General features: G+C 46.3%; 1 protein-coding gene across 10 annotated transcripts in view; it reads right to left on the bottom strand.

The window, feature by feature from the left end:
* LOC8041312 (rap guanine nucleotide exchange factor) overlaps positions 1–26,931 on the bottom strand; it is a 397,988-nt gene that overhangs the window by 36,464 nt on the left and 334,593 nt on the right. For all 10 annotated transcript variants that reach the window (XM_042292313.1, XM_042292316.1, XM_042292315.1 and 7 more), the window contains one exon: positions 4,526–4,663. In XM_042292313.1, coding sequence (XP_042148247.1) covers positions 4,526–4,663 — 138 coding nt within the window. The remainder of the gene's footprint in view (positions 1–4,525; positions 4,664–26,931) is intronic.

Below are 26,931 nucleotides of genomic sequence, written 5' to 3'. Positions count from 1 at the left end.
TCCAGTGGGCGCCACTCCTCTGTGTGTAGTAAAGGCATCCGGGAGCTGCCCGTCACTTATTATGCAAACAGAAAAGTGTGGATGACGCAAACGATTTTCGAAACCTGGCTGCGAGATTTACCCGTGAGGGCAGGAAAGTCGTCTTTATTGTAGACAACTGCCCCGCCCATGGTGAAGTGGATGGGCTTAAGTCCATCATCCTTGAGTTCATGCCACCGAACGCAACTGCAGTAATCCAGCCAATGGACCAAGGCGTTATTCAGAACCTGAAAGTCTACTACCGCCGCCAGCTACTCCACCGAATGCTTCTTTGTGCAGACAGTGGGAAAGATTATAGTGTGAACTTGCTTTCGGCACTTCACATGCTGACCTATGCCTGGGAGCAAGTTAAAGTCTCAACCGTGCAAAGATGCTTTCACCACGCTGGCTTCGCAAGACAAGAAGTCATTCCAGAGGAGGAAGGGGATACTGCTGACGCTGATGCGGCTGATGCTGACATCCTTTTCGGTCAGCTGGTATCTTCCACTTCTTTCACACGACAAGATTATGAAACGTTAGATGCAAACGTCACCACGTGTCGTGAAGAGAGCATTGAAGAGCTGGTAGCTGAAGTTCAAGGTGAGGAGGCCTCAAGCTCCAGTGAAGATGACGTGGAATGCAATGACCCCGGTCCTGCTGCAGTGCCAGACTGCACAGCGAGGGAGGCTGTTGCTCTCTTGCAGCGCTACTTTGAATCTGAAGGCTGTGCGGAATTTCTGCGCAACCTCCAAGGCATGCACACCTACTTCGTCAAAAAGCGATTACAAAATGCAAAACAAACTACCATTACCTCTTTTTTCTAGTCAGCTACATTAGCTGGACATCATGCTTGTGAAATAAAGTCATATTTCACTCATTTTATGTGCTTTGCTTTAATGAAACTTCTGATAAACGGAACAAATTTTTCTGTCCCTTCGAGTTCCGTTTAAGAGGAGTCCACTGTACTTCAAATAGGTTTAGAAAACTTGTACTTTACTTGAAGTACATTCTCTCAGGATGTACTTGTAGTTTACTCAAAGTATTTTTCTTGTACTTTCCGAGGAAAGTACAACTCTCGAAGTTAGAGTACATTCCCCAAATTTAGTCTCAGTGAAATTAAGCCCTTTCAAGAACAATGTGCTTGTGTACTTGGTTTTTCCAGTAAGGTTGAGTCCAAGCACTAACAAAAAAATGGGGTATCCTCATGTGAAAACGCACGTTTTTCAAGACGTTATTTGACAATTTCTCCAAGGGAAGTAATGGTGGCTATAATATCAATATAAATATGTGCCTTATAGGTTGATTGTGTTAAATAGTTTGTTAGCCACCAGCGAGACTAAAGTAAGTTCTCTTTGGCCACTTGACTTTATCCAATATTTGCCGCCATTCACAAAAAAAAAAAATGATGTACCCCGGTTACTCATAAAGCAATGCATACAACTTCAAAAGAGAGAGAGAGAGAAAAAACATTGCATGGGGGAATGAAAGGGCACCATAAAATATTGTGTTAAAAAAGTACTTAAACTTTACTTTGAAAGTACATTGTATATATACACCAACTCATGTTTACAAACAAACCGGAGTGCCCCTAGCGGATGCCACCGGCGCCGCGCATGCGCGGTGGGCAAGAAGCCCGCCGTGGCCCATAAACAAGCCATTGAATTGCATTGTTTTCTGCGTCGGTGGGAGTCCCCGTGCTCTTTTTCTCTTTGGAATTGTTGATTCTACGTCCTCCTAACAATGTCTGACTACTTGAGCGGCTTCAGCAAAATTAAAGAGGCAAAACTTTGCGTGAATAATGTGACTTGCAGCGATTCATTTCACGTGGACGCCGCAGAATGGGCGCTAAAGCCCGACTCGCATGACGAGATTCTGCTCGCTATTTTCACTCGCGACGTTGCTCGGGCTGCAAAAGCGTGGACCGTAGCTGAGATGGTGGACGTCGATACTGAGAACCGCAAGTAGAATCGGGCATTAAAAATCAGTGATGGCCACTGGTAACCATGATCAACATCTTCTTGTATCTACTGTAAACACTTAGCCTACTTACCCCAACCAACCTTCAAGAGTGTTTTGAGGCCTGCACAATTAGTTCTTATCGCAATTACCGGGTCAACGTTTGGTTTACGGACCGCTGTCGTTTGAACGAGCTGACAAGAAAAAGCAGACAAGTTTGAAAGAGCAGACGACAGTTCGAACGCTTGCACAAATGAGTGCGGGCAAGAAGCACCGCGTCCCACGTCAACAAACCATAGGAATGTCACGTTGTCGACGTCTGTGTAAGTCTGCATACTGTTTTTCGCGTTGGAATTGTCTATTCTACGTCCTCATAGCAATGTCTTACCACTTCATCGCCTGAGAGAAGTTATCAAGGCTCGTTACACCACTACACTTTGCGTAAATAACTTGACATTCGGCGATTCATTCGCGTGAACGCCGCAGAATGGACGCCAAAACCACGATGAGATTCTTCTAGATATTTTCGGTTGCAACGTCGCTCGTGCTGCAAAAGTGTAGAAGGTAGCGGCGATGATAGACGTCGATACTGAAATTCGGAAGCGGGAACAGACCAAGCGTAACAAGTCGGTGATGGCCACTGGTACCAATGGTCAACATCTTGTATCTACTCTTTACACCGAGCCTACATAAGTCTTTTGACGCCTGCAATTACTTCTTATTGCAATCACTGGGTCAAAGTTTGGTCTACGGATCGCTTTTGTTTAAACGAGCAGACGACAAAAAGCAGGCTCGAAAGAGCAGACGACAAAAAGCAGGCTCGAAAGAGCAGACGAAAGTTTGATTGATCAGGCGGCCGTGTGAATTTGAAGACGCACTGAACCCGCGGGTGGCCCGGACAACTTGGCGGTTTTCTCTCGTTCATGTTGAAACAAAACAAAAACACATCTGCCAACCACAAAGTGTCGCCCGCACAAGCAATCGTAGTTCGACAGCGTCTGGTTTACCCTTTTCACAGGTACTATCCACGTACCCGGACGAACGGAGCGGGCAGAAACACATAAAAAGTGATTTTCAAACCTTTCCAGAATCTTTTGCTACAGCCCCCCTCGCAGCATTTTGACGAGAATGCAGGTTTTTTGTCTGGTTTATCCGAAAAGAACACAAGAATGCATGTCTCGCACGGCGACTTCTGCCCACCGCCCCACACCGGAAGCGCGACCGACGCGCCACCACTGCGGCGTGACGTAGGAGAGTTGAGTTTGTGTATAGTATTTTACTTCCAAGTACATTGCATCAGTATACTTATTACTACTTTACTTGACGTACATAACCTCTCATTTACCTTATACTTCAGGTACTTTTTAGATGTACTTTACTCAGTACCAGGCGAAACAGAAGACAGGTTTCTGCATTTATTTTCAGCTCTGACCCTTCCTTAAACCATGCATGAGAAGAGTACAAAGCCCCTACTTCGTTGTAAGCAACCAAATGTGGCAAGGTGCTTTTAGTACTGCTTTCTGTGCTTGCCAAATAGAGAGGGAATCTGCCCCATTTCTATGAACTATGGGAGATAAGACCATCCTTATGGATGGTCTTATCTCCCATAGTTCATACACTATGGGACAAAAATTGGCACTCAAAAGAAATGAACGAGGGATTCTTAGATTTGGCCATGCTTTCAAATTTTCACGAGAGTATGGATGCCAAAATATACACCTCTTGGAGAAACTGCAGCTCCCTGCAGCCAATCTTAATGGCTCTATGCATTACAGTGGGGCGGCACGAGTGTTAGTTCGGGGCTTTAGAAAGTGCAATGGGGTATTATTTTGGTAAATGTAGAAACGGCTTGCGGACAGAGATGTGTAGAAGACACAATTCAAGCTACTTCCGATAGACTCAACTTCAGTTGAAAGTCAGCATTTCACTTGTGTAGGGTAGCATCACACCGTTTTCAGTCTTTACCCTAGAAAGTGTTTTCCCCAGAACGCGAGGGCTCGGGCAACTGAAAGGTGTTGCGAAACTGCGCTCCCGTGCCCACACTTTTGTTAGTGTCGCGGGCAACTTGCTAGAACCGGGACGCTCGTTTTTTTTAGGCTGCGGTCGCACCGCGAATATGTCATACAAAAGGCATCCTGTGGACACTGTGGCCGTGTTCCAAAATTTACTCTATCGTACTCCAGGGTAAGGGTTTTGTACCTTGGCGTTCCAAAACCTACCCTCGTCCAGCGTTTTTCAATCAGTGTTGTCACGTGACACGACCCGCCAGAGTAATTTGGATCCATTTGAGTAAGATTTGGAACACAGCCTGTCTGAGGTGTGCTTCTTCCTTGTATGGTAGTCTACTCACATTAATCGTACAAAGAACTGTCTGCAGACATGTTCGAAGCATACAAGCGTATGAAGCTGCTTCGAGCATGTCCGCAGACAATTCCGTCGTAGTGTCTATGGCGACCACTGTGCCGTTTGTGAGACATACAAGCTGTGCGACTTCGGCCTTAGGGATCAATTGACGACGCATGGGTGAGAAACGTTTTGGGACCCCCCGGACCTGCAGGTGGTGGTGGTGAGGAAGCCTGGTCTCCACGGCCACCTCGTCCGGCTCCAGGGCGAGCAGCCGCTCCAAGTTCATGGTAGTGCACGACTGCCGCTGCCCAGGCCGCAGCAGCTCGCAGTCCGGGTAGTCAATCTGCCGGATGACAGAAGGACGGCAGACTTAAGTTTTCCGTTTCCACGCAAAGGCCCCCGAAACAGACAAATGGACACTTGACAGAGCAGGCAACAACAACTTCTGCGATGGTTGGCAAGGTGGATTTGTTTCAATTATGCACCATAGGTGGTAAGGTGGTAAAAGGGGACTGTGGCCAATTGACAGCTATATGCATACAACCTAAAATTATGTCAGTACCCATGCAGTAAGTCTTAGAAATTGCTGTTTTTCTTACTATCAGATATTCTGTGTAAGGTTTGAACAGACGCTTCAAGTCGCCTACATGATTAAAACATGTACACTATGTAAGTAACCCCTCAACTATGGAGGGGATTCACTGGATGCCATGATTGAGTCCATGCTCAGAACGAGCTCACATTAATAAGCTACTAAGACTGGCACTTTTGATGGTGTGGAATGCAGGTTGCAAAAGAGCTCCGAAAGGTCGCTGTGCAGGTGCGCTCATCAGTTGCGCACACAGCTATGGACACCAGTGAATACTCCCTGTATGGATCAACTACACACAGAATTCACAAGATTCCCGCCAACACACGTAAATGGTGTAACTGAGCAGTTGCTCTAAGCCAAGCTTGTGTGCCCAACACCTCCTCACAAATCTAAAACCAGGTTTCAGCATTTAAGATTGTCTCCAGTTGCTATTTGTTTTCATTCTGCAACAGCCTCAGACATCACCGATGCCAAGAAAAAGCATCTCGATTCCTGTGCGAGTAAGGTTGCTGCAATAGTTCTAAGAGCTAGTGGAATGTGGAGCACGATATTCATGACACAACAAACTGGCGTGTTTCTTTTTTTTTTCAAAACTACCGATGTATACAAGCACAACAGCGCATGTCCGGCAATTTCGCCTTCTTCGCATAGGATGATGGAAAGTTGATTGGGTCACATCGCTTCTAACACGTCATTAGAAGACATGTCCACGCTATATCTGCCAATTATGCAGCTTCGTCGTTGAGAAAACAATAGTCCAGTTACTAGCATCGAGAAAATTGAATGGAGTTTTCGTAGCTCCCCAAGCAGACTGACCTATTTCCGTTCAAGCAGACCGAACGACGGTGTAGAAACGCGCCCTGTCATTAAAGAAAATTGCGCCCTAACCTATTTAGCAACGGTCTTCAGCTGAGCAGAAACGTACAACGAAACTCCAGAACAAAGCAGACAGCGTTCAACGAAAAATGACGAACAAAAACGCGGCATGCGTATAGTCGATGACACTGCGGCTGCGACCGAAAAAAAAAAAGCCGACAAAAAAATATACAAAGAAAACGTCCAGGAACTGACGAGACAGACGTGTACGCGTGAAGCACGTCGAAGGGGGGAAAACCGCGGCAAGTACGTGCTACGTAAAAGCAGAGAAGCGTATCTTCGGCAGAAAAGTGAAAATGCGTCACGGTGCCAGAAAGCGTAAAAAACTTCCGTCTTTTCTTTGTAGCTTTTGCTTACAAAAGAAAAAAAGAAACAGAAAAATAGGCAGCTTCAAGACAGACCAGCACAAAACTCTTCTATCTTTATTCATATAGTTACGTCCTCCGCCCGTCCGTTGAAAATAATTTAAATAAATAAAAAAAAAATCCTATGTGACATTTGTTTTAAATGAGGCAGCAGCCACGGCGTGGTCGCCGTCGCCGCCGCCGCGGCTAAGCCATTAAAATCCAGCGAGCAGTAGAGAGTTTTAGTAGATCGTTCAAATACTCCCGATACCCCCGATAACGATACGACGACCGCACAAAGGCGACGGCAGAGTATCGGGTATCGTTATCGGAACGATATTCTGAAACTCTCTAATGTCGTCACGAAACTGATCAACCCAATAGTGCAAATAAACAAAAAGAAAAAAAAAACTGGACAGTGGTGCAATGTACCTTTATATATGACACCACCAAATCAGAGACGACGCGTTAAAACTGCAAGAGATTTTAGTGTGTCTTCCAATTCTGAACCTCTTCAGTCCTTGTCTTTAGCGCTTTTGCAATTATGATGAAAAAAACTGTCAATTGTGTTTAATACTACATTCAAAACTCGAAGCCGACAAAACAAGCCCCAACGGTCTATAAACCTTTTGGTTTTGAGTCGCACGATAATACCGCTGCGAGCCCGCGACGAAACATCTTTCCGCGCACTTTCTATTCCACGAAACGAATGTCAACAAAAAGCCACCGAGGATGAACGTAACGTACTAAATCGGAACCCACCGTGGTACAGAGATCACCGCAGTCTATGCCGTTTATCCAACTCCAGAGCTTCGCCGAAAACGGCCCATATTCACGACACCAGCAAACCACGACGCTCGGCGAAAAACTACGCCGAAAAATATGCAGATCGGCCGAAACAAACAAGCGAACGGACTCGCGCACGATGTGTCATCGCTTCGAAGAGCTTGTTCCAGAATGCGAACGCGAGCTAGCCTCTGCAAAATCAGGCACGGAAACAGCGAGAGGTGGCCAAACAAGGAATCGAAGAGAGAAAAAAAAGCTCGGGGGAATAGCGTCTGGGAACGGCAACAACCGCCCGTTCGCGGAACTGCTCGTGTCGTCGACAATCAGCGTCCGGACAGTGGGACGCGTGAAAGGAAGAACAAAACGAAGGCAAAGACGTGTCGCAGCTCGGGCCACGCCACGCTTTATCGCGGAGGAACTCGCGGTGGCAGCTTCCGTTTGAAAGTTCCCGCCTTGAGACCGAAACAACCCTGAGGAGCGTAGGAATTTCCACGTTTCATATTTTATTTTTTTTTTTTTTCTCGTGCAACAAACACACAGGAACCATCACCGATTTGGTGACAGTTCCTCTTTGGTGTCTGCGTTGTTGCGCAAGGTCACATCAAACACGGCGGCATCCAAGTTAATAACAGCAATTCGTTAAAAAGGAAAAGAGAAAAGAGGTCAGATTGGTTCAAGGTTCGTACAGACACACGCGTTTGCCTGCGACGACTGAGGCAAGACTGGCTTGTAATCCTCTTCACACACCTTCATGAGTCCCACCGAGTACAACTGCGACGTATTGCGACCGGCTGCATCGCTGAGCAGCTGTTCGTAACCAGTCGCAAGAGGATTAAAAACCGGTCTTGTCTCAGTCGGTCGGAGTCAAACGCAAGTGTGTGAACCAGAAACAAGAGCAAAATAAATTGATTTTTGGAGCCACTTGAGAACGAAGCCCCGCACGGAGATTAGATAGTCTAGTTGATTGATTGACTGGGGGGAAAGCGATAGAAAGAATCGCGGAACCTTGTACACGAATCTCTGGCACACTCGTGCTCCGAAGTCAACATGGCGGGGCCACTTCAAAGCATCGCAGCAGGCAGACATTCGCAGCGGCGACCCGAATTCGCTCCGTTTCCTTCGGTACAGAAAGCCAGCCCGCGGACCTCGAAGTGTCGACCTGGCAGGCTGGGCCGTACGATTGCCGCAGGGTGTTTCTCCTGTGGATCTTGCTTTTGCTGCTGCAGCTTTTTCAGGCCTTCCCCTTTCCTCGGCGCGCATCCTCGGAGCCCATGTTGTTTTTCCCACGTCGCTTCCTCTTTCGGAAGAAATAAAGAAAGAAGAAAAGAAAAGAGCGAGCGACCGGTATCAAGGGCGCCCGATTTCGCCCGCCAGAATCCACCGAGGCGACCTCGTTTGGCCAGCGCGCGCCGCCGCTGCATGCCGCTGCTCGGACCGCTTTCCATGCGAACGAGTCTATTTACCGGTAAGGCGGGAAGCCCACCATAGTCTGTCTGTCGCAACATACCAGGCTCACAGTGCGAGCTCTACTGTGTGAATAGAACTTTAGAAGGCGCCGCGAACCTCGGCGGTACTCCGTCTGACCAGCAAGCACATCCCGTGCTCTGCTTTCGACAATGGAGATTGCTGTTGTTTATTATGGCGTGAGGAGAGGGGGAGCCAGGAGAGGTTGAGGAGAGATGCTGAAGCATCCTCACTTTCGAGTTTCCAGGAAAGCATACCCGATGGCGCGACGGCAGAGAAATTTTCTCCGCTGATACGCACATTAGGGAGTTTTCGTAGACCGCGTTTCCCTCTGCGCTAAGCCCTCCGCAACGAAGCAGCCGCTACTGCGCCGGCGCGCCGATGGCCTTGACTGTAGAGTTCCGGCTAGCGTAGCTGGTTGCGGAGAGCCGTTGCGGGACAGCGGAAACGATCTACGAAAACTCCCTATTTAGGGAGAGAATATTAACGGAAGGACAGACATGACTGCCAAAGGGGACAACAATGTTGATGCCAGTAGAAAAGTCATGTATTCCTTTTACGTTCTTTGTTTCTTTTCAGGAGTCATTCCTGTCTGTCAATTTATGTTCTATCCCTAAATTTGTATACTGTATAACCAACCCACTCAAAAGGATGAAATTTCTGGTTTTGCGATGATAAAATTTATCGTGACGGTTATGCCAGCTCGTTTACTCAGCCGTTAAACCTTTTATGGCTCTAATTAAATTCACCGACTCAAATTTCTGACGTCACGCCAAGCTGCAGATGTCTCGTTTTCATTTAAACAGGGTTTCCTGCGCACGCGTAGTGCGAGCAAGGGAAGACGCCCTTGTGTGTGAACGTCGTCGTGGCACGTATACAGTTTTCTGATGCTTTTAAATCCGCAGACCGACACGTGCGAATTCCTCGTTTTGGAAAGCGAGTAAAACACGGGTCGAGCAAGAACGCTGAAAATGGCATCGGCCAAAACGTTCAAACGGCACAGCAAAAACTAGAAAAAGTAAAAAAAAAAAAAAAAAAATGCGAACGGATTTGCACGGAGATGGCGAGAAAAACAAACCCGTCGACATTATATCTGTAACTGCGATAAAATAATTAAAAAAAAAGGATGTGGAATTTGACGAGTTCTTGTCTAAGCCGAGTGTCGAGTTCCCTTCCAGACTGCCCGCTCTGTCCACAGGTTATCGGACACTGCCGCAACACAGCGCAGATAAAAACAGCACAGACTAGCGGCGCCCATAAGCAACCAAGCACGCGGACAGAGGCACAGGGGCAGAGACAAAGACAGAGGCAGACAAGCAAGAGAGAGAGAGAGAGAGAGGGGGGGGGGGGGAGAGAAACAGACATAGGTTGAAACATAAGCAGACACGGAGACAAAACAGAGACAGACGCAAGGGAAGAGACATCGGCAGAAACAGGTAGAGACAGAAACAAAGACGGAGCACGTGCAAGGGCGCGCACACACGGAGATACTCGGTTCGGAAAGGACTCGGTCGATCCACCCACGCACACCAGGCGAGTCGACGAGCCTTTCTTGACGCGCCCACGCCGAACAGAACGATCAGAAGGTCAAAGAAGCCGCCCAAGGGAAGCAGGTGCAACGATCCCCATGAAAGTCACCACTGCGTTTCGTAGCGGTCCTCGCAGTATGACGTGCCGAGGAGAGATAACCAAATAATGATTGACAAACAAGGCCGCCAGCGAGACGGATTGGCAAGAGAAGAACGGAGCGGCTCGTGAAAGCGGAAATGCGTCACAAGAGGTGTCACTGACACTCGGCTCACGCGATAGAAGTGTTCCAGCATAAAACACGAAATCAGCGCATTACGTCGTCGTTAGTGGAACTTCGACACGCCCCAAACTGCAGACACCTCGAAGCGGCAGGACACTACGCCTTCCGTCTTTTTTCTTCTTTTTTTTCTTTTTGGAAATTTACCGGGAACTTTGACAAAAGTTTGACTGAAGTGCGGGATCTGATTGATGCTAGCCAGCGGAACGGCCTCCACACCGAAAATCTCGGAGGCCATGATATCGGGCATTGTTTCTTATTAACTATCTATAACTTTAAAACATAAAAGCTTTTTTTTTTTTTTTGCAAGCAACTGTAGTTACTCACAAACACACACAAAAACCTACTACATGAAGTTGTTTTTTTTTTCTTTCAATACTTTTTTTTTTTTTAGTGGAGTTGTAGAAGTTTTGCAACACTGTTTTAAAAATCGACTATGTCGAATTTCGCCAAAAGGTCTAAGGTTCGACAGAAGTTCGCGACACTCCAGGTCAGCATTGCACTCCAGGTGACACGGCGTCGACGCGAACGCGAGCTAGGCGGCACTGCGGGGAACCGCCACTGATGACGTCAAAGAAAAACGGCGCAGGCTTTTGTCTTTTTGGGTGGTGTGGGCACTTTGGCTCACGTCGCCGTTCTGTCAGCACGCCCACGCCGCGCAACCGGTACCCTCGCATCAGAGACGCGTGCCGTGTAACCGACAACGCGAGCACACACCCGATGAACCCAAAGAAAGGCAGAGCGAGGAGGAGCGACCGAGGCGCCGACGCGACGTGAGACAAGACTGTGAGTAGGAGGGAGTTTGATTTGCCTCGAACACCCCTCATTCGAAGAGTCTACTCGCTGCCGAACTTTGCTACAAACCGGAGACATTGACATTCATTGGCAAGACGCGGACGCATACAAAAAGAAGGGGCAGGCTAAAAGAAAAGGAAGGCAATGTTGAGACTTAGATTTGCCCCCAAAGGACTCGGCTCAGCGCGTGCCGAAAAGGAGCACATCGACACTGTCCGGTAAGGACTCGGATCCAATTACACGCTTCATCATCATCATCATCACAATCTGCTCATGTTGCGTGCTTACGAACAGTGAAATTGATGCATGCCTAAAAATATGGCGATCGCCATGTTGTTTAATAAAATTCTGAAAAAGATTTAAAAAAAAAAAAGAAAGAAGTTCGAGCTTGTGCGAGTGTTGAGCTTTGCATAAGGTTACGGTCAACCGCATGTAGTGGCGTGATCTTGAGAACGTCACACCGACTTTACAGAAGCCTGCTATTACACCGCCAAGGAAGACAACGAAGTCCCCAAATGTGGTTAAAGCCAACAAAAGTAGTGGTCTTGTCTACTAAAAACTACAACAACAAACCGCGAACAAAATAAAAAAAGAATCCATTCCAGACAGAGCTAAAAGGAAGGCTGCCGTAAAACGAGGAAGTACGCCGACATCAAACGAAGCCCGCGAGGGAGACGACAAGCGCGTCGGCGGCTTTTACGCTTCGCGCTCATCCCGAGGCTCTCGCTAAAAGCACGAGGCCCTGGCGAGAAAAGTTGGGGCGGCAAGTGCACTTCCGGGGGTCGACTCACTTCCGGTCTCGCCTCCTCGCCACACGCCTAGGCCCCAGGCTCAACTTTAAAGGGCTACGCCTCTCGCTACATCATACCTACTTCCTCTCCCTTAGCTCTTTTCTCTCCATCTCTCGCGACCGCTTTCCGACAGTTATTTTTAACAGCGACGCTCAATCATGCCGGCAATCCGGCTTGGTAAGAGAGCAAAATATTCAAAAGAAAAACAATACATATAGTTGGTGGATGAAGTCCCTTAGTTTCCACTTCACCTTGCGTCAGACTCAAAAACTGTGTAATGATAACATCTAGTTTTCTTTTTTCCTCGTATCTATTTATCGGTATTTTATATTTTTATTTATCTTATTAATCATTTTACCTTGGTTTTGCATATTTTGCTCGGCTGTCATGATTAACATTTTTGCCAATGAACTTTTTTTATGACCCCCCCCCCCCTTTTTTTTCACGTAATACTCTGCCTCCCTTAAAGTGCCTTATAGGAATTTTAAATAAAAAAAAATATATATAAAGTCTCATTGATATTTTTTTTTTACATTCTTTTTGAGCTTTAGAGAGGACCCCCATAGGGGCCTACACTCATTTAAAAACGCGGAAGTGCGTCGTTAATTTCCCGACTCTTATCTGAGAGAAAAACGGACGACGAGAGTTTAAAAGAGGGCGACGACGACACCAGTAACGCCTTCAAAGCCCTTTGCCGAGGGTAAAAAGAAAAGGCTGCGTGGACACTATTATGATATGTAAACTTCTTTTGCGACGAAGTAAGCGAAGTGCGTCTACGCGTGCTACTATGCAAAGCTTGCCGAAACGATTACCGCAATCGTTTACCCCACAACTCTTTTTTTTTTTTTCTTTATGGCGTACAAAAGCGTGTTTCGCCTTACTCTTTTTTTTTTTTTTTTTTGTGTGTGTTGCGTTGCGTGCGCGGATATTTCGCGTAAAATATCTATCAAGGAGTTGGTGAATAATTGCCAAAAGCTGCTCGAGGTGGATACATTAACACATTATATATATATATATATATATATATACACCAACTCATGTCTGCTAACAAACCGGAGCGCCCCTGGCGGACGCCACCGGCGCCGGGCAGGCGCGATAGGGGTCTGGGCAAGAAGCTCGCCGTCGCCCATAAACAAACCATTGAAATGCGATGTTATCGGCGTCAGTGTGAGTCCCCCTGCCCTTTTTCGCTTTCGAATTGTTGATTCAACGTCTTCCCGGCGATGTCTGACTACTTGAGCGGCCTCAGCGAAATTAACGAGGCACGCTACACCGCAAAACTTAGCGTGAACAATGTGACATGCAGCGATTCATTCCGCGTGAACGCCGCAGAATGTATGCTAAAGCCTGATTCGCATGATGAGATTTCGCTCGCAATTTTTCAGTCGCGACGTCGCTCAGGCTGAAAAATCGTAAACTGTAGCTGAGATGGTCGACGTCGATACTGAACATTTCAAGCAGAATCGGACCAAGTGAGTCAGGCATAACAAGTCGGTGATGGCCACTGGTAAAATTATCAACATCTCCTTGTATCTAGTGTTTACATCGAACCTAATTACCAACCTTCAAACTTAAGTCTTTTGAGGCCTGCACTTACTTTTTACCGCAAGTACCGGGCCCACGTTTGGTCTACGGGCCGATGTCGTCTAAAAGAGCAGACGACAGTTCGAACGATCAGGCGGCCGTTTGAACTTGAGGACGCACTGAACGTAGTCCGCAGGTGGTCCGTACAACTTGACGGTTTCCTGGCGTTCATGTTGGAACAAAACGAATCAATCTGATGACCACAGGTATCCGTGAATTCAACCCGAAGTGTTTCCCGCCCAAGCAATCGTAGTCCGACGACGTCTGGTTTTCCCTTTTCACGGCACATATCCACGTTCTCGGACGAACCGAGCACATGAAAACTGACCTTCAAACCTTTCTCAACACTTTTGGTACGGCCCCAGTCACAGCGTTTTGACGAGAAGGCCGGTTCTTGCAGGAATAGGGGGTATTCACTGGACGGCCATATTTGAGGTAACTGCTCACAGCGCATGCCCGGAAAGAGTTTCCGGTCAGCTCTCGGGCAACCGCAAGAGAAGAGGGGAAGAAGAAATCCTCTTATCACCGGGACTCTCCCTTGTGGGTCCCAGGCTTCCCCAAATGTCGCTATTCTCCCTCTAGAAGATTATAGAAGATTAACTTGCCTCTCAAAATTCGTACGAAAGCATCTTTCCCCTCTCTCTCTTCCCCCGTGGTCAGGAAGCAGCAGCGAGCTCAGCTATGACGGCCAGTGAATACTCCTTATACACGTCTCACATGGGCACCTCCGCCCTCAGCCCCAGACCACCGCGCCGTGACTAACAGAGATGAGTTCGTATATATATATATATATATATATATACATATATATATAAACGAACATGTGCAGATGAATGAACCGTACTTAATCCGATAAATCAAACAATTAAAGTTTTCAGGAAGCCGCCGCAAGCCAAAATAACCGCAGAGCCAGGATTTTGGCTTTCGGCGGGTTCCTGAAAACGTTAATTCTTTGATTTATTGGATTAAGTACGGTTCATTCATCTGCATATGTTCGTTTATACCCACCTCGGAGACCACGTACGATGGCGGGAAATGCCCGTGTTGTGTATGCATGTATGTATGTATTATATGTATATATACTGTATATGCTTTAAGAAACTACGTTTACCGAGCTATGCCCTAAGACAGTTATTTCAGAAGAAGTGAACAGTGCGCGTGCACTGCTTTGATGGATGCTCAAGATGCTCAAGCGCACGTGCTGAGCGCCCACAGCTTTGACTGCATAGCCGCAAAATGTTGTCCGTAAGTAATGTCCGGCAACTGTGGCTTAGCGTTACTGCAGTTCACTGCGCCAGTGTAACGAGGGTATTACATACCTTAGTCATTCTTCTCTTATGACATGTGCTATTTTTGGTATTTTCTGACGTTTAAAAAATTGCGCTGATTATAGCTCTTTGCTTTAGTTCGCTTTATTTCTTTAATACGTGCCATGTTTTTTTTTGTTTTTTTATTTGTTGTAAAAAGCGTTGCTGCAACCCAAGAAGGTAGGGCGAGGGTAAGACGAGCAGGGGAGGAGGAAGCAGACGAAACGCTGGAGAAGAGACGGGGAAACCTCCTCCTGTCTTTAGCGTTCGGTCTGCTTCCTCCTCCCCGGTCTTCCTTTCCCTCACCCTACCTTATCAAGCTGCAACTTGCAACGGAATATAATGTTGAACTCACACGTACGAATAAAAGATTTATTTTTCGCTTAGCATGCATGGTCGACGCAGGTGTTTTCTCGCCAAATGAATTGAGAAAAGACTAGGCACCAGACTTGCAGGTAATATCTTTCCGATTTTTTTTTTCTGTTTATTAAGTTGTCAAGACCAGCAATCTGGTCCCACTGGAACCACCAACGTCAGCTTCTGTGCCCCGCCGTTCCGAGGCGGCCGAAATGCATAGGAGGTTGCCGGACCTTTTCCTACAAATTTAGTATGCTAACTCCATGGGGAAAGATGACCTTTTTTGCAACTATGTTGTCAAGTCTATCGTAGTTTCTACTGGTATGGAGTCAGTGGCGTGCCCGGGAAGCGTCTGCGGCTGCATCGTTGGGAAAACTACACTAGCCGTGGCAACGCCGCCCCCAAAAAAAGTTGACGCCGAGCCTCTGAATGAGCTACGCTACGAGCACCCTCGAAGGCCTCACGGATGGATGGATGGATGGATGAATACGGCTGAGCCCTTTGGATCGGGCGGTAGCTTACGCCACCTAGCCATTTTGTTTTACCATTTAAGCTTAGAATATTTAAATGTGAAATCTATATTCACTCCGCAGTGCAAAGAAAGTGAGGCTATGAAACCCCCTTGCCATCAGTGATTAAGAAAATACCTAGTTTTCTCTCGATTTCTGCCACCATTCACTTAATCTTTGCTTGGTAATCTCTACAGTCTTGAAATCCACTCTCCCTTCGCTGTCTCTAAAACCCAATGACTTTATTAAATCTATGTTGTCTTCGGTAGGCATAGGGTGAAGCCCTTTACAGTAGAGTATCAAGTGCTCAGCCGTCTCGTCCTCCTCTCCACAAGCAGTGCACACTGTATCAATTTCCTGGTACTTCACTCTGTATGTTCTGGTTCGCAGAACACCCGTTCTTGCCTCAAACAGCAATGAGCTTCCCCTAGAATTGTCATAAATGCTTTCTTTGGCAATAACTCTTTTGTTTAATCTATAGCTTTCCAGAGCAGTCTTTGTCTGCATTCCCTCTAGCCACCGATCTCTTTCTGTGGCCTTAACTTTCTTCTTAACTGAGACTTGCTCTTCCGTATCTTCGCTATAGCCCAAAAACCTTCCTCTTAATTTCCTAGTGCGCTGTCTCCACTTTGTGTCTACACTCCTCATGTATAAATAGCTGAAAACCTTTCGTGCCCATTGCTCCCCATCCATTAGCCTCAACCTATCCTCAAATTCTACCTTGCTCACCGCTTCCCTGCTCTCAAATGATGCCCATCCCATGTCTCCTTGTACTCCCTGGTTTGGCGTTTTGCAATGCGCCCCCAAAGCCAGTCTACCTACTCCGCGCTGTTTTATTTCTAGTTTCGCATGCACTTCGGATTTCATGCATAGCACTGCGTTTCCAAAAGTCAAGCCAGGCACCATGACCCCTTTCCAAATCTCTCTCACCACCTCATACCTGTTGTAATTCCAAAGTGCTCTATTTTTCATTACAGCTGCATTTCTGTTGCCCTTACCTATTATATACTTTTCATGGTCTCTGAGATATTCTGCACCATCACATATCCATACTCCTAGATACTTGTATTTACTAGCTCTCTCAACTGTAATATTCTGTATCTTCAGCCTCTCAACTTCATCCTCGTTAAAAATCATGACTGCCGATTTTTCGCTACTGAATTCTAAACCTAATTCCTCTCCTTCCCTACCACAGATGCTCATTAATTCCTGCAACTCTGTCCTGTTGTTAGCCATTAGTACAATATCGTCCGCATACATCAATCCCGGTAAGGATTGCTGAATTTTTTGGCCTAGCTTACTGTAAGAAAGGTTGAACCCAAGCCCACTCTTCTCTAGTCTATCCTCCAATCCTCTCAGATACAACATAAACAGCAAAGGCGATAACGGGCACCCCTGCCTAAGGCCTCGTCTTATCTCTATTTTCCCTGTCGCCTTTCCTTCCCATGTTATAATCACCTTGTTATCTTTGTAAATGTTCCTTAATAGTGCTGTTAGTCCTTCATCTAGGTTTAAGTTCTCCATTATGTCCCACAGGTTTCTTTGGTTCACATTGTCATAGGCACCCTTGATATCCAGAAATGCCAGCCAGAGCTGTCTGTTTTCTTTTTGCGCTATTTCTATACACTGTGTTAGAGAAAATAAGTTGTCCTCCAACCTTCTTTGTTTTCGAAACCCGTTCTGTAACTCGCCCAGTATGCCCTCGCAATCTACCCATTCCTCCAGTCTGTTCTTTATAATCTGCATTACCAACCTGTAAATAACCGGTGTCACGGTTATAGGACGATAATTCCTAATATCAGACTTATCTCCCTTTCCCTTATATATCATACTCATCCTACTAAGCCTCCATTCATCTGGAATATTTCCTTTTGTTATCATGGTACTCACTACCTCCCTTAGTTTTGCCTTAGATTTAGGACCCAAATTCTTCACCAGCTTGATAGGGATACCATCTGTGCCTGTCGACGTGCCACTAGGGACTCTTCGTTCCGCCTTTTCCCATTCTCTTTGTCCAAAATCCGCGATGTCACAAACTGGACTGCTACTTCCTTCGGTTCTCCTATCTTCCACATGTACCCGTTCCCGAAATTTCTCCTCCATCACTGCTCCTATATATTGTATCGCATCATCTCCCTCTAATTGATCTCCCTGATGCGAGAGTATAAACCTCTGTCTAGCTTGCGTTGTTTCACCGAGTGAGTTCAAGTGCTCCCAAAACTTCTTGGCAGCATTTCTATCTTTCTTACTTACATTACTCATCCATTCCTCACCCTTTCTCTGAATTTTCGCATTGATCAAACTGGATGCCTCTCGGCGACATGTTAGAAAATTGTCCCATTTTCTTTTTACTTCCGTTTCGGACTCCCCACTACGCTTGGAATACCTGTGTTCTCTAGAGGCTTCCTGACGTTTTTGTATCGCTTGCTTCACTTCTTTGTCCCACCAACTTTTTGGTCTATGTCCTTGCTTCCCCTTTCGTTTACTCTTAACTTTGTCTAGTTCTAGAGAAAAAAGCCTAGTTAGGCTCTCATAGGTCCAATCTGTATGCCGTTGCCCTGAAACTGCTGCCTCTATTCTTTCAACAACTATTTCCAACTCTTTGTCGCTGCAGAAAGTTTGCTTTGAATTATGTTGTCTAGTTTCAGCATTTACTTCTCTGGCAAAATTCAGCTTAATACGTTTGTGATCACTACCAAGACTTTTGGAACCTTCTTCATCTATTTTCATTACTTGTAACTTACCATATATTTTGTGTGACATGAGTACGTAATCTATAGTTGAATGCAGATTGCCAGTTTCCCAAGTTATGTGCCCGTCACACTTCTGACTGGTATTACATAAAACTAGGTCATGTTTTTCCACCAGTTCTAGTAATATGCTTCCAGTTGAGTCCGTATGCCCATCCAGACCCTCAATATGGGCATTCATGTCTCCCATAATAATTATTTCGGAGCCTTCCCCTAGTTCACTAATGTCTCTTGATATGCAATCAATCATTTTTCTGTTTTCCTCTTTAGCACCTGTCCCTGTCCATAAGTAAACCACTCCAAGGACTGTTGATTCCCCAGCGACTTTTCCTTTCAGCCACAAATGTTCGGCGCACTCCTTTCTGATCCTTTGAAAGTTCATATTCTTCTTAATGAATGCTCCAATTCCACCTCCCTTCCTCGTTCCCTCCATTCTGTTGCATTCTTCCCACACATAGTCAGGGTTGCAAGGTGGCTGCTCCATGTCTCTGAGATGTGTTTCCACAAACCCATACACCATTAAATCCTCCTTTCTTAGTTGCTCCTCTACCTCTTCCCATTTTAACCTATTTCTACCACCCTGCATGTTAATATATCCAATGTCTGATTGTGCTGTTTTTTTATACCTGTTCTTACGTTTTCTCCTCTTTTTAACTCTGGGTGCCTCTCCTGACTTTGTTGGGTTTTCAGTTACTTCAGAACCCCCAGGGCCCTCGGTCCCCCCACGGAAGAAGGCGCAACAGCGCCCTCAACGTACAAACCGCAATCACGTCGAAAAAAAAAAAAAAAAAGACAGGATGCGCGCGCATCCTTTCGTGTCCGAAGCGGATGCTCGGCTGAGTCACGCTCACGGCCCCGCTGCTGGAGAGATAGGGCGAGAGAGGAAGCCAGTCAGCGCCGCGCGCATGGGCACTGGCGCCCCGGTCGCCGCGCACAACGAAACTGGAGGCTGCGTCGCTCAGTCAGAGTACTCAGGGGCCAGCGACGGCTCAGTGGACGGGACCAGCTGACCGCGCCCCGGCCCGGCAACGACGCCCACGAGGACGGTGAAGCCGGCTCCAAAACAAACACGCCCTCCATTTATATTTGAGGCAGCGCTGCCGTCTCTCGTACTGCCACCTGCCCGCTGCTTCTGTCGGGTTGGGACGCTAGCCCTTTAGATGGGCAACATTGTTTTGAGGGTAACTTTTAAATAATTTATTTATCTGATTATCCACTGTATCCAGATTATGCCCTTTACCACGTGAATCCACTTGTTCTTTTTTTTTTGACGGAATTATTAAACTGATTAATAACACGAAAATATATTGCTCGTGTGATGTTGATAATATTACCTCAACATTTCTAAAGTATGCAAGAAATGACCGTCTCCATTTTTATTTCTAAAAATTTCGAGCAGTTTATTGGGGGAGGGGGAAGGTGGTTCCACTTCATAAACAAGGTGACAAGCGCAGTCCTCTCAATTTTATGACCCGTTGTACGCCTCACAAAATATAACCCGTCGTTTACTTTCATCTTAATATTTCAAATTAAATATTTTTTTTCTTCTAATCTTTACAACATGGTTTTAGCAAGTATCTGTCCTGCGAAACCCAACTTCTCACTTTCACTAGTGATCTACTTTCCATTCTTGACCATGGGTCCCAGGTTGACTGTGTCTTCCTTGATTCTTGCAAAGCTTTCAATAAAGTTTCCCACAAATTTTTACTTTTTTTAATCTTAACATTTTGTTTCGAATTTAAGTGTTTTCTAACTGATCGATCTCAGTTTGTTACGACCAATGAAGCTAACTCTTCCCTCAGTCCTATTTCCTCTGGTGTTTCCCAGGGGTCCGTTTTTAGGATTCATTTTGTTTGCTATCTATATAAAAAAAAACTTTCCTAGGTGCATATCATCACCAATTAGTTTTTTTCACCGATGACTATCGCGAACTAACAAATCTGATGCCGCACTTCTTCAAAACGATCTGCGGTATCCGATTGGCGTAACTTATGGCAACTTACTCTTAATGTTAACAAATGCGAAGCTATGTCATGCTCAATGAGTAACACCCAACTGCAATGTGTGACACCTTACACATATTTTGGTGTACACATAACTTCTAACGTGTCAAGATAAACTCATACTGATCATATTATCGCTAACGTTGATTCCATGCTTGGGTATCCTAAAAGAAAGTTTACCTCAGCTCCTGTGTCATTAAAACTACTTCCCATAATACTAGTTAGATCAAAGTTAGATTACGCAGCACGAATCTGGGACCCCGGCCACCCGACACTGGTGACTTATACTCGAAGGTCTGCAAATATCGCGGCCCACGTTTTATATGGTAACTGTCATCGCACCGCTAGTGTCTCGTCTGTGGAAACCACTTTCTCTCTTCCTCTTCTTTCCTTACATCGTAAAATGTCTCGTTTATTCCTTTTCTACAAAAATTATAATTCTAACGCTTCACTAAAAAAGTAGGTTAATCCTTAACCCCTCATAGATTTCTGCACGAATTGATCATAATTCTGAAGTCAAACGTCAGCGTACATTGACCTCTCCATACCAAGAACGTCATCAGATTGCAACCGCCCTCCAGTACCTCTGGTAAACACACCATCAATCGAACTATTTAAAAAGGCGTCAACTTTCTATCTCATCTAACACGCCGGACAGATTGTTTTCCAACAAAATTGCTGAATTGTTTGTACACGCATTGTCTGTGCGTGCGTGCGTGCGTGCGTGCGTGCGTGCGTGTGTGTGTGTGTCTGTGTGTGTGTGTGTGTGTGTGTGTGTTTCTGTGTGTCATTTTGTATGCCCTCCCTCCCCTGAAGTGCCCGATGGGCTTCCGAAGGTATTGAAATAAATAAATTTGAACCTGGTGCAACAGGTTGAGGGTACCATTTCTGTTGGATTTCCTCTCACTCGCAAATTGTCCCTTTAGTTGAAGTGGATCGTACTCCATCAAAAAGCGTTCTTTGTTCCAGAGAGAATCGACTTGAAAAATGGCGTGGCTATCGATCACTTAACTAACCAAAGCTTCATTAATAACGTTATCCAGCCGCGGGGTCTGGCAACACCGTCCCCTACCCAAAGCCAGAGCCCAAAACTCCTACGGCGACAGCAGGGGAAATAGTGCTGCCAGACTACAAATAAACCCCGCCAATCTCAGGGGAATCTCCCAACAGCCTGGCAACGACTTGTCGCGAGAGGCAGTCGCCGCGGAGTCTGCTCGCTGGGTGCCTCTTCAGTCGGCTTCCCTGCCAACAAACGCCGTTTTGGGGTGGAGATGTCGAACCTTCTGGTAGCCGAGTACGCAGTCCCTTTCGCCTACTTCCGCGTCTCTACGACACCAAATTCGTATAATTTTGTCTTTCACGTGCACTTGCGGTTTACGACAACCGGCGTGTTCAAATCGTTCGTCCCCTACCAAAAAAAAGAATTGTGTGACAAGCAGCTTACGCCACCAGGTCGGCGTTATCTCCGGAGCAACGGCGTGTGCGTTACCTTCTCCCCCGCTACGTGCCGCTGGGCGCACCCGCAGCATAGGGAGCCTACATACTCGCCGACTCCGACGGAGTCGGCGAGTATGTAGGCTCCCTACCGCAGCATCCTGTGCCCCAGCGTGCACGAGCCCGAATCGCCGGAAGATCGCGTCGTCTGACTCAACACTCAGGCTCCGTCGTAAAACAACCTTCGTGACACACTTCGACGTTTTCCTTCTTTCCGTTTGCGTAATTTCCTTTTTCGCAGCACGACCAAGCCCCATTGAAGAAAAAACAAGGCGAGATGTGAACCACGTACTATCGGCCACAATATGAAAGGGAAGAGTTCATCTTTCTTTCCAGTTTTCATGGTTCCCATAACCTTCATTAAACCTCAACCTGTCAAAACAGTACGTAGTTTGGGATCTAATCTTTCCGTTAAAGCCCTCGTCGGGATTATAAGATGTTCAAAAATTAGGTACGTCGAAAGAGCGAGGAAGAGAATTGTTCTCTTGCATACCGTCGTACGCGTGTCTTCCTCAAGAGAGGTCTGCTTTTGCGTACAGTGCGTACATGACACGGGTATCGATTACTGTAACGCAGAGTATCGTTGTAGACCAGACAAATACAAATGTTCGTATACGAATACCCGTAGGTACACCGTGGCGGCTCCGAAGGTACAGAAAGAATAGTTAAAATACGCGTACTTAGAAAGTGACCGATATGTAGGCGCAGATGTTTGATTCCCGTTGCTGTTTTCCCGCTCGTCTTTATTTCGTTAATAGACAGCGGCTTAGACTCTATAATATTACTTACTTGAGCGAGACATACAGCTTGCAGCAACACCAAGTGTCCAAACAAGAATGTTATAAAAACATAAACAAAACTTTTTTTTTTTTTTTTGGTCGACAGGAATGTGGCTTTTGTCGAGCTAGTGAAACTCTCGAATCATTTTTTTAAACCATAAATTGTAAAGGATTTTTTTTTTTTTTTTTTGCGTTTTTAATATTTTGCGGGGTTGCCAGGGCAACCTTCTCCGCTACAATTCGCGCCCCGGAAATTGATCATTGAAAAATGCATACGTCCACCAGTCAAAACAAAACCTTGTTAGAAAACGAAGAGGAAACCCGAAAATAAGAATTAAAAAGAAGAAAAGGGAAAAGAACGTTTCAGAAAAGATAAGCTGAAAAGACAGCTGTACTAGAACCGTGGCTACACAAAGAAAGCAGGTGTTCGATATACGCGATGAGGCGGCGGTGCGCACGGACTTGCACTTAAGATCAATAGTATATAAATATATCTGGAAGTTGCTCCGCGGTCGGGCAACCTCATCCGCATACCAATCAACTTTCCCCGCTACCCCGGTGATAAAAAATAAAAAAACAAAAAAAACGACACGAGAAGAATAGCAGGAGGCGCGATAAGCTGAACGAAATTATAAAATCCTAGAATCGCGCGTCCATTCCGCAAAAAAAAAAAAAAAAAGGAGGGAAAAGGGGGGATGGGGCGTTTTTAATATTCAATCTCGGTGCACAACACGCAACAAAGAAAAAAAAAAATAAAAAGTCAAGCATTGCGATGAAAGGAAAAGATGGCGGATCTCAATTAGAGTCGCACAGAGACTAATTGGGAAACTTTGGGGTTACAGAAATTAGTTAGACATTCTGGAGCAGAAAGACTACTTCCCGAGTTACGACGAAGTTACCGTGACTAAGTGTAACTTAGTTTAATTCTTTTGGTGTAACCAACATCAGTTTAGTTTAACTGCAGTTGCTTTCGAAAGTTATGACCAAAAACCATTCTCATATAGCCGATGATTAAAAGTTGAAAGACACAGAACACCAACGCTGCGTCCTTTTACCGCCTCAAGGTTTGTCATAACTAAGGCTCGAAAGATTGAAACAGCTCCTAGTTTAGGTATCGATTGGTCGCGGGCGCTATGACGTCAAGCCAGCGTGCGTCAAAGCAACGCCTTCGCCCCGCCTGCCGACAATCCCTTCCATGCACACTCTAAAAAAAGCCCGTGCGTCTGCTTTCCCGCACAACACTCGGAGAGCCAACCACCGCAACTCACGGAGGCAGCTCCGCGAATGACAACGGCGAAACATATGTTCAGACCAAAAAACGCAGTCTGAGTTGTGACATTAAGCAATGCAAAACGTCACGCTTGCATCGCTTAATGTCACAACTCAGACTGCGTTTTTTTTTTTTTTTTTTTGGTCTAAACAGATGTTTCGCCGTCGTCATTCGCGGAGCTGCCTCCGTGAGTTGCGGTGGTTGGCTCTCCGAGTGTTGTGCGGGAAAGCAGACGCACGGGCTTTTTTTTTTTAGAGTGCATGACCTTGCTGGCGTTACAACACCAACACGAGCGAGCAAACACCGTGCAGGGTTCCCACATACAGCTGTGTCGCTTTCTAAGACAAAGGAAACCCAAAACGCCATCTCTGTCGTAATTGGTGTCACGTCGGTCCAACGACTCCGCTCTGCCGAGCCTCACGCGACAAGGTGTCACGACAGCCGCCGAGACCGAAATTTCCCCTCGTGTGCGACGTCGATATTGACGCTCACCCACCTACCCCCCCCCCCCCCCCCCCCCCCGGCCCCCCCCTTCCCCCCTCCGTGCTCGAGCTCCGACCGAACAGGCGCCCGACTACGTGGAAATAAGACCAACTTTAAAGCGCCGAGTGATTGGTATCACGCCATTTCTCGAGGGTGGCTGAACTCGGCCTGTACTCTATATATTGATTCAACACGGACGCCTGCAACGCACTCGCGCTTGAAGTGCATTACCCGTATAGACCTAAAGCCAGTAAGGTATACGTTTAGAGAACCTGAGCTCCATTGCCCGGTCTTTCCGAGGGCGCCGCCACGTTGGTGCTTTGCGCAGAGACCGAATTCCGCAAGGTAGAAACCGCCTCCTTTTAGTTTGTCTCATTTTTTTTTTCTTCTAATCAGTTTGCTTGTGAAACACTTTTGGCTGCAGTCACGATGACAGAATGATTTGCGAAAACGCCCGCAGGCAACTTCGAAGCATCTTTGCTCGGTACATATCTGTATGAGTGGAAGATGTCTGCGGAGAGTTTACATGTGATTAATGTGATTGGAGCGTCATACAAGGGAAAAACACGCCTCAAAGTGTTTGTAATTTTTTTTTGTACGATGTAATATATACTGTAAGCGTGAACGAGGCCTTACACGCGTAAGCACGGGGGATTATGAATGCAATCTTGTACATGTCATTTGAAAAAAAAAAAATATCTGATTGATTACAATACAATTACTCTTGGTAAGAAAGAAAAAAAAAAGTATTCTATTCATTTGAAATTTTCAAAACGGCAGATTTTCTGCTGGTGTGAAAACTTCGCTTTCGTACTGTCCCTTGTTGCATAAGAATCACCGAACTATATATAACTAGTATCCTCACGCCGGAGATTTGGCACGAGGATTCCTTGGTGGGAAACGTGGGCGAATGAAGCACCAAAAATACTAAAGATTAGAAGTAGTTTTAGTACTCCCAAAACTAGTCAGATTACTCGTGCGATTACTTCCCGATGAATGTACTCGAACGATTACAAAATTACCCCAAAAAGAAATTGATTAAAAGTAGTCCGAAAGCTCGAAATGCGAACCGTACCAGTCTTGCACAGATGTCCGCGCGTAGGTCCGCGAAAGTGATACAACCACCCTGCCCACCCACGAGCTCTATCGGTCTTCCCTCCGGGCCACGTTCGCACGCAGCGCGACGCCGATAAGATCGAAGCGTGTTTCCGCCCTTCTTCCCAGAAGTTTCGCATTATTACGAAAGTGGAGAGCCGGGCGGGCGGGGAGGCTTCCCGGTATAGTCGTGCGGGCAACGAGCAACCGCCGTACTTCACTCGTGACGCAAAGTGGTACGACAGTCTCCCGAGTACATTCACCTCTCTAGGCTGACAGTGGGGCGGAAGCTGCGTTCTCGATGGACCGGTCGCACGCCCACCTTTCGCCCATACACAGGCGCAGAAAGCGGGGTCAGGTGACCAAAAGGGAGGCGGTTGATTGGTCCGGCCAGCGCGTAGCTTCCACGGCGCTATCAGCTCAGGGGTGAATGGAGGATGACCGCGGCCAGTCCGCGACGAGCACGGCTTTCGCTCACCGCCAAATGCGAAGCCGCCTCAATGAATACGCTCCACATATCCGAAGAATAGACGGGCGTTTTCGAAATTCAGTCTGGCAACTTTGATCACTAACATCATCCCAGTGTTTGGCTTTTGTGTCGAACTTATGGTGGCCTTCGGGTTGCTGATCAAGGAAGGACAAAAAGCCTGTCCCTTCAAGACGTCTGGTTAGTATAACGCGACGGACGAATTATACGCGAAACTGCGCCAGCGGTTATTTCCAATTTACGTCCATTCACTTTCTGGGCACAGAGTCGGCTGTAAAGCCGCTCGTGACGCTTTGCAAACTTGCCGTTTCTTTCGCTTACACCATAAAAAAAAAAAAAAAAGAATGAGGCGAACAATTTATTCTCGGTTGCCGTTGACACGCGAAAGTGACGGTGCCCGGTGAGACATGTTGTCATGACCGTCATTAGTATACGGTGAAAGCCCAACTCCTATTTGAGCCACCGGCACTCAGTTTTGAAAAGGCTCCATTGCACTATTACACTAAACAAATCTGTTTTTTTTTTTCTAAAAAAATCTTAAAAAAAAGAAAGAAAGCTGTTATAACAGCTTTTTTTTTTTTTTTTTTTTATAGAGAGATTGACGAGGAAGATGTAGCTTCCTCAGCTTTAGGTATGCGTATACGGTGTCAGGAGGCTCAAGAGATATCGTTTTGCTCAGTTCCGTTTTTTTTTTAGCTTACCCGGAAGGACGGAAAAGCGTTTCCTTCCGATTTCGACGTTTCAGATCACTGTCAACTCTGATTTTAACTCACCAAGACGGTCGAAGTGTCGTGACTCCGAAACGTGTGTGTGTGTATATATATATATATCTCGAGATACCGACAAAATAAAAACGGCACAACTTCCTTCTTTTTTTTTTTTATTTTCGGTTTTTAGCACGCACTCATTGCCTTCCGTTGTGCTTTGGCTGCGCTCGTACGTTCGAGGCTCACGAGACGCTGAAGAAGCGTCATCGAAGATAGGAAGTTAGCGCCGGTGGAGGAACAACGAAAACTCCCCTTGCTGTTCTTATCCTGT

Source organism: Ixodes scapularis, unplaced genomic scaffold, assembly GCF_016920785.2.
Source record: "Ixodes scapularis isolate PalLabHiFi unplaced genomic scaffold, ASM1692078v2 PGA_scaffold3__209_contigs__length_174095766, whole genome shotgun sequence".
Lineage (NCBI taxonomy): Eukaryota > Metazoa > Arthropoda > Arachnida > Ixodida > Ixodidae > Ixodes > Ixodes scapularis.
This window is presented reverse-complemented; position numbering and strand designations above follow the sequence as displayed.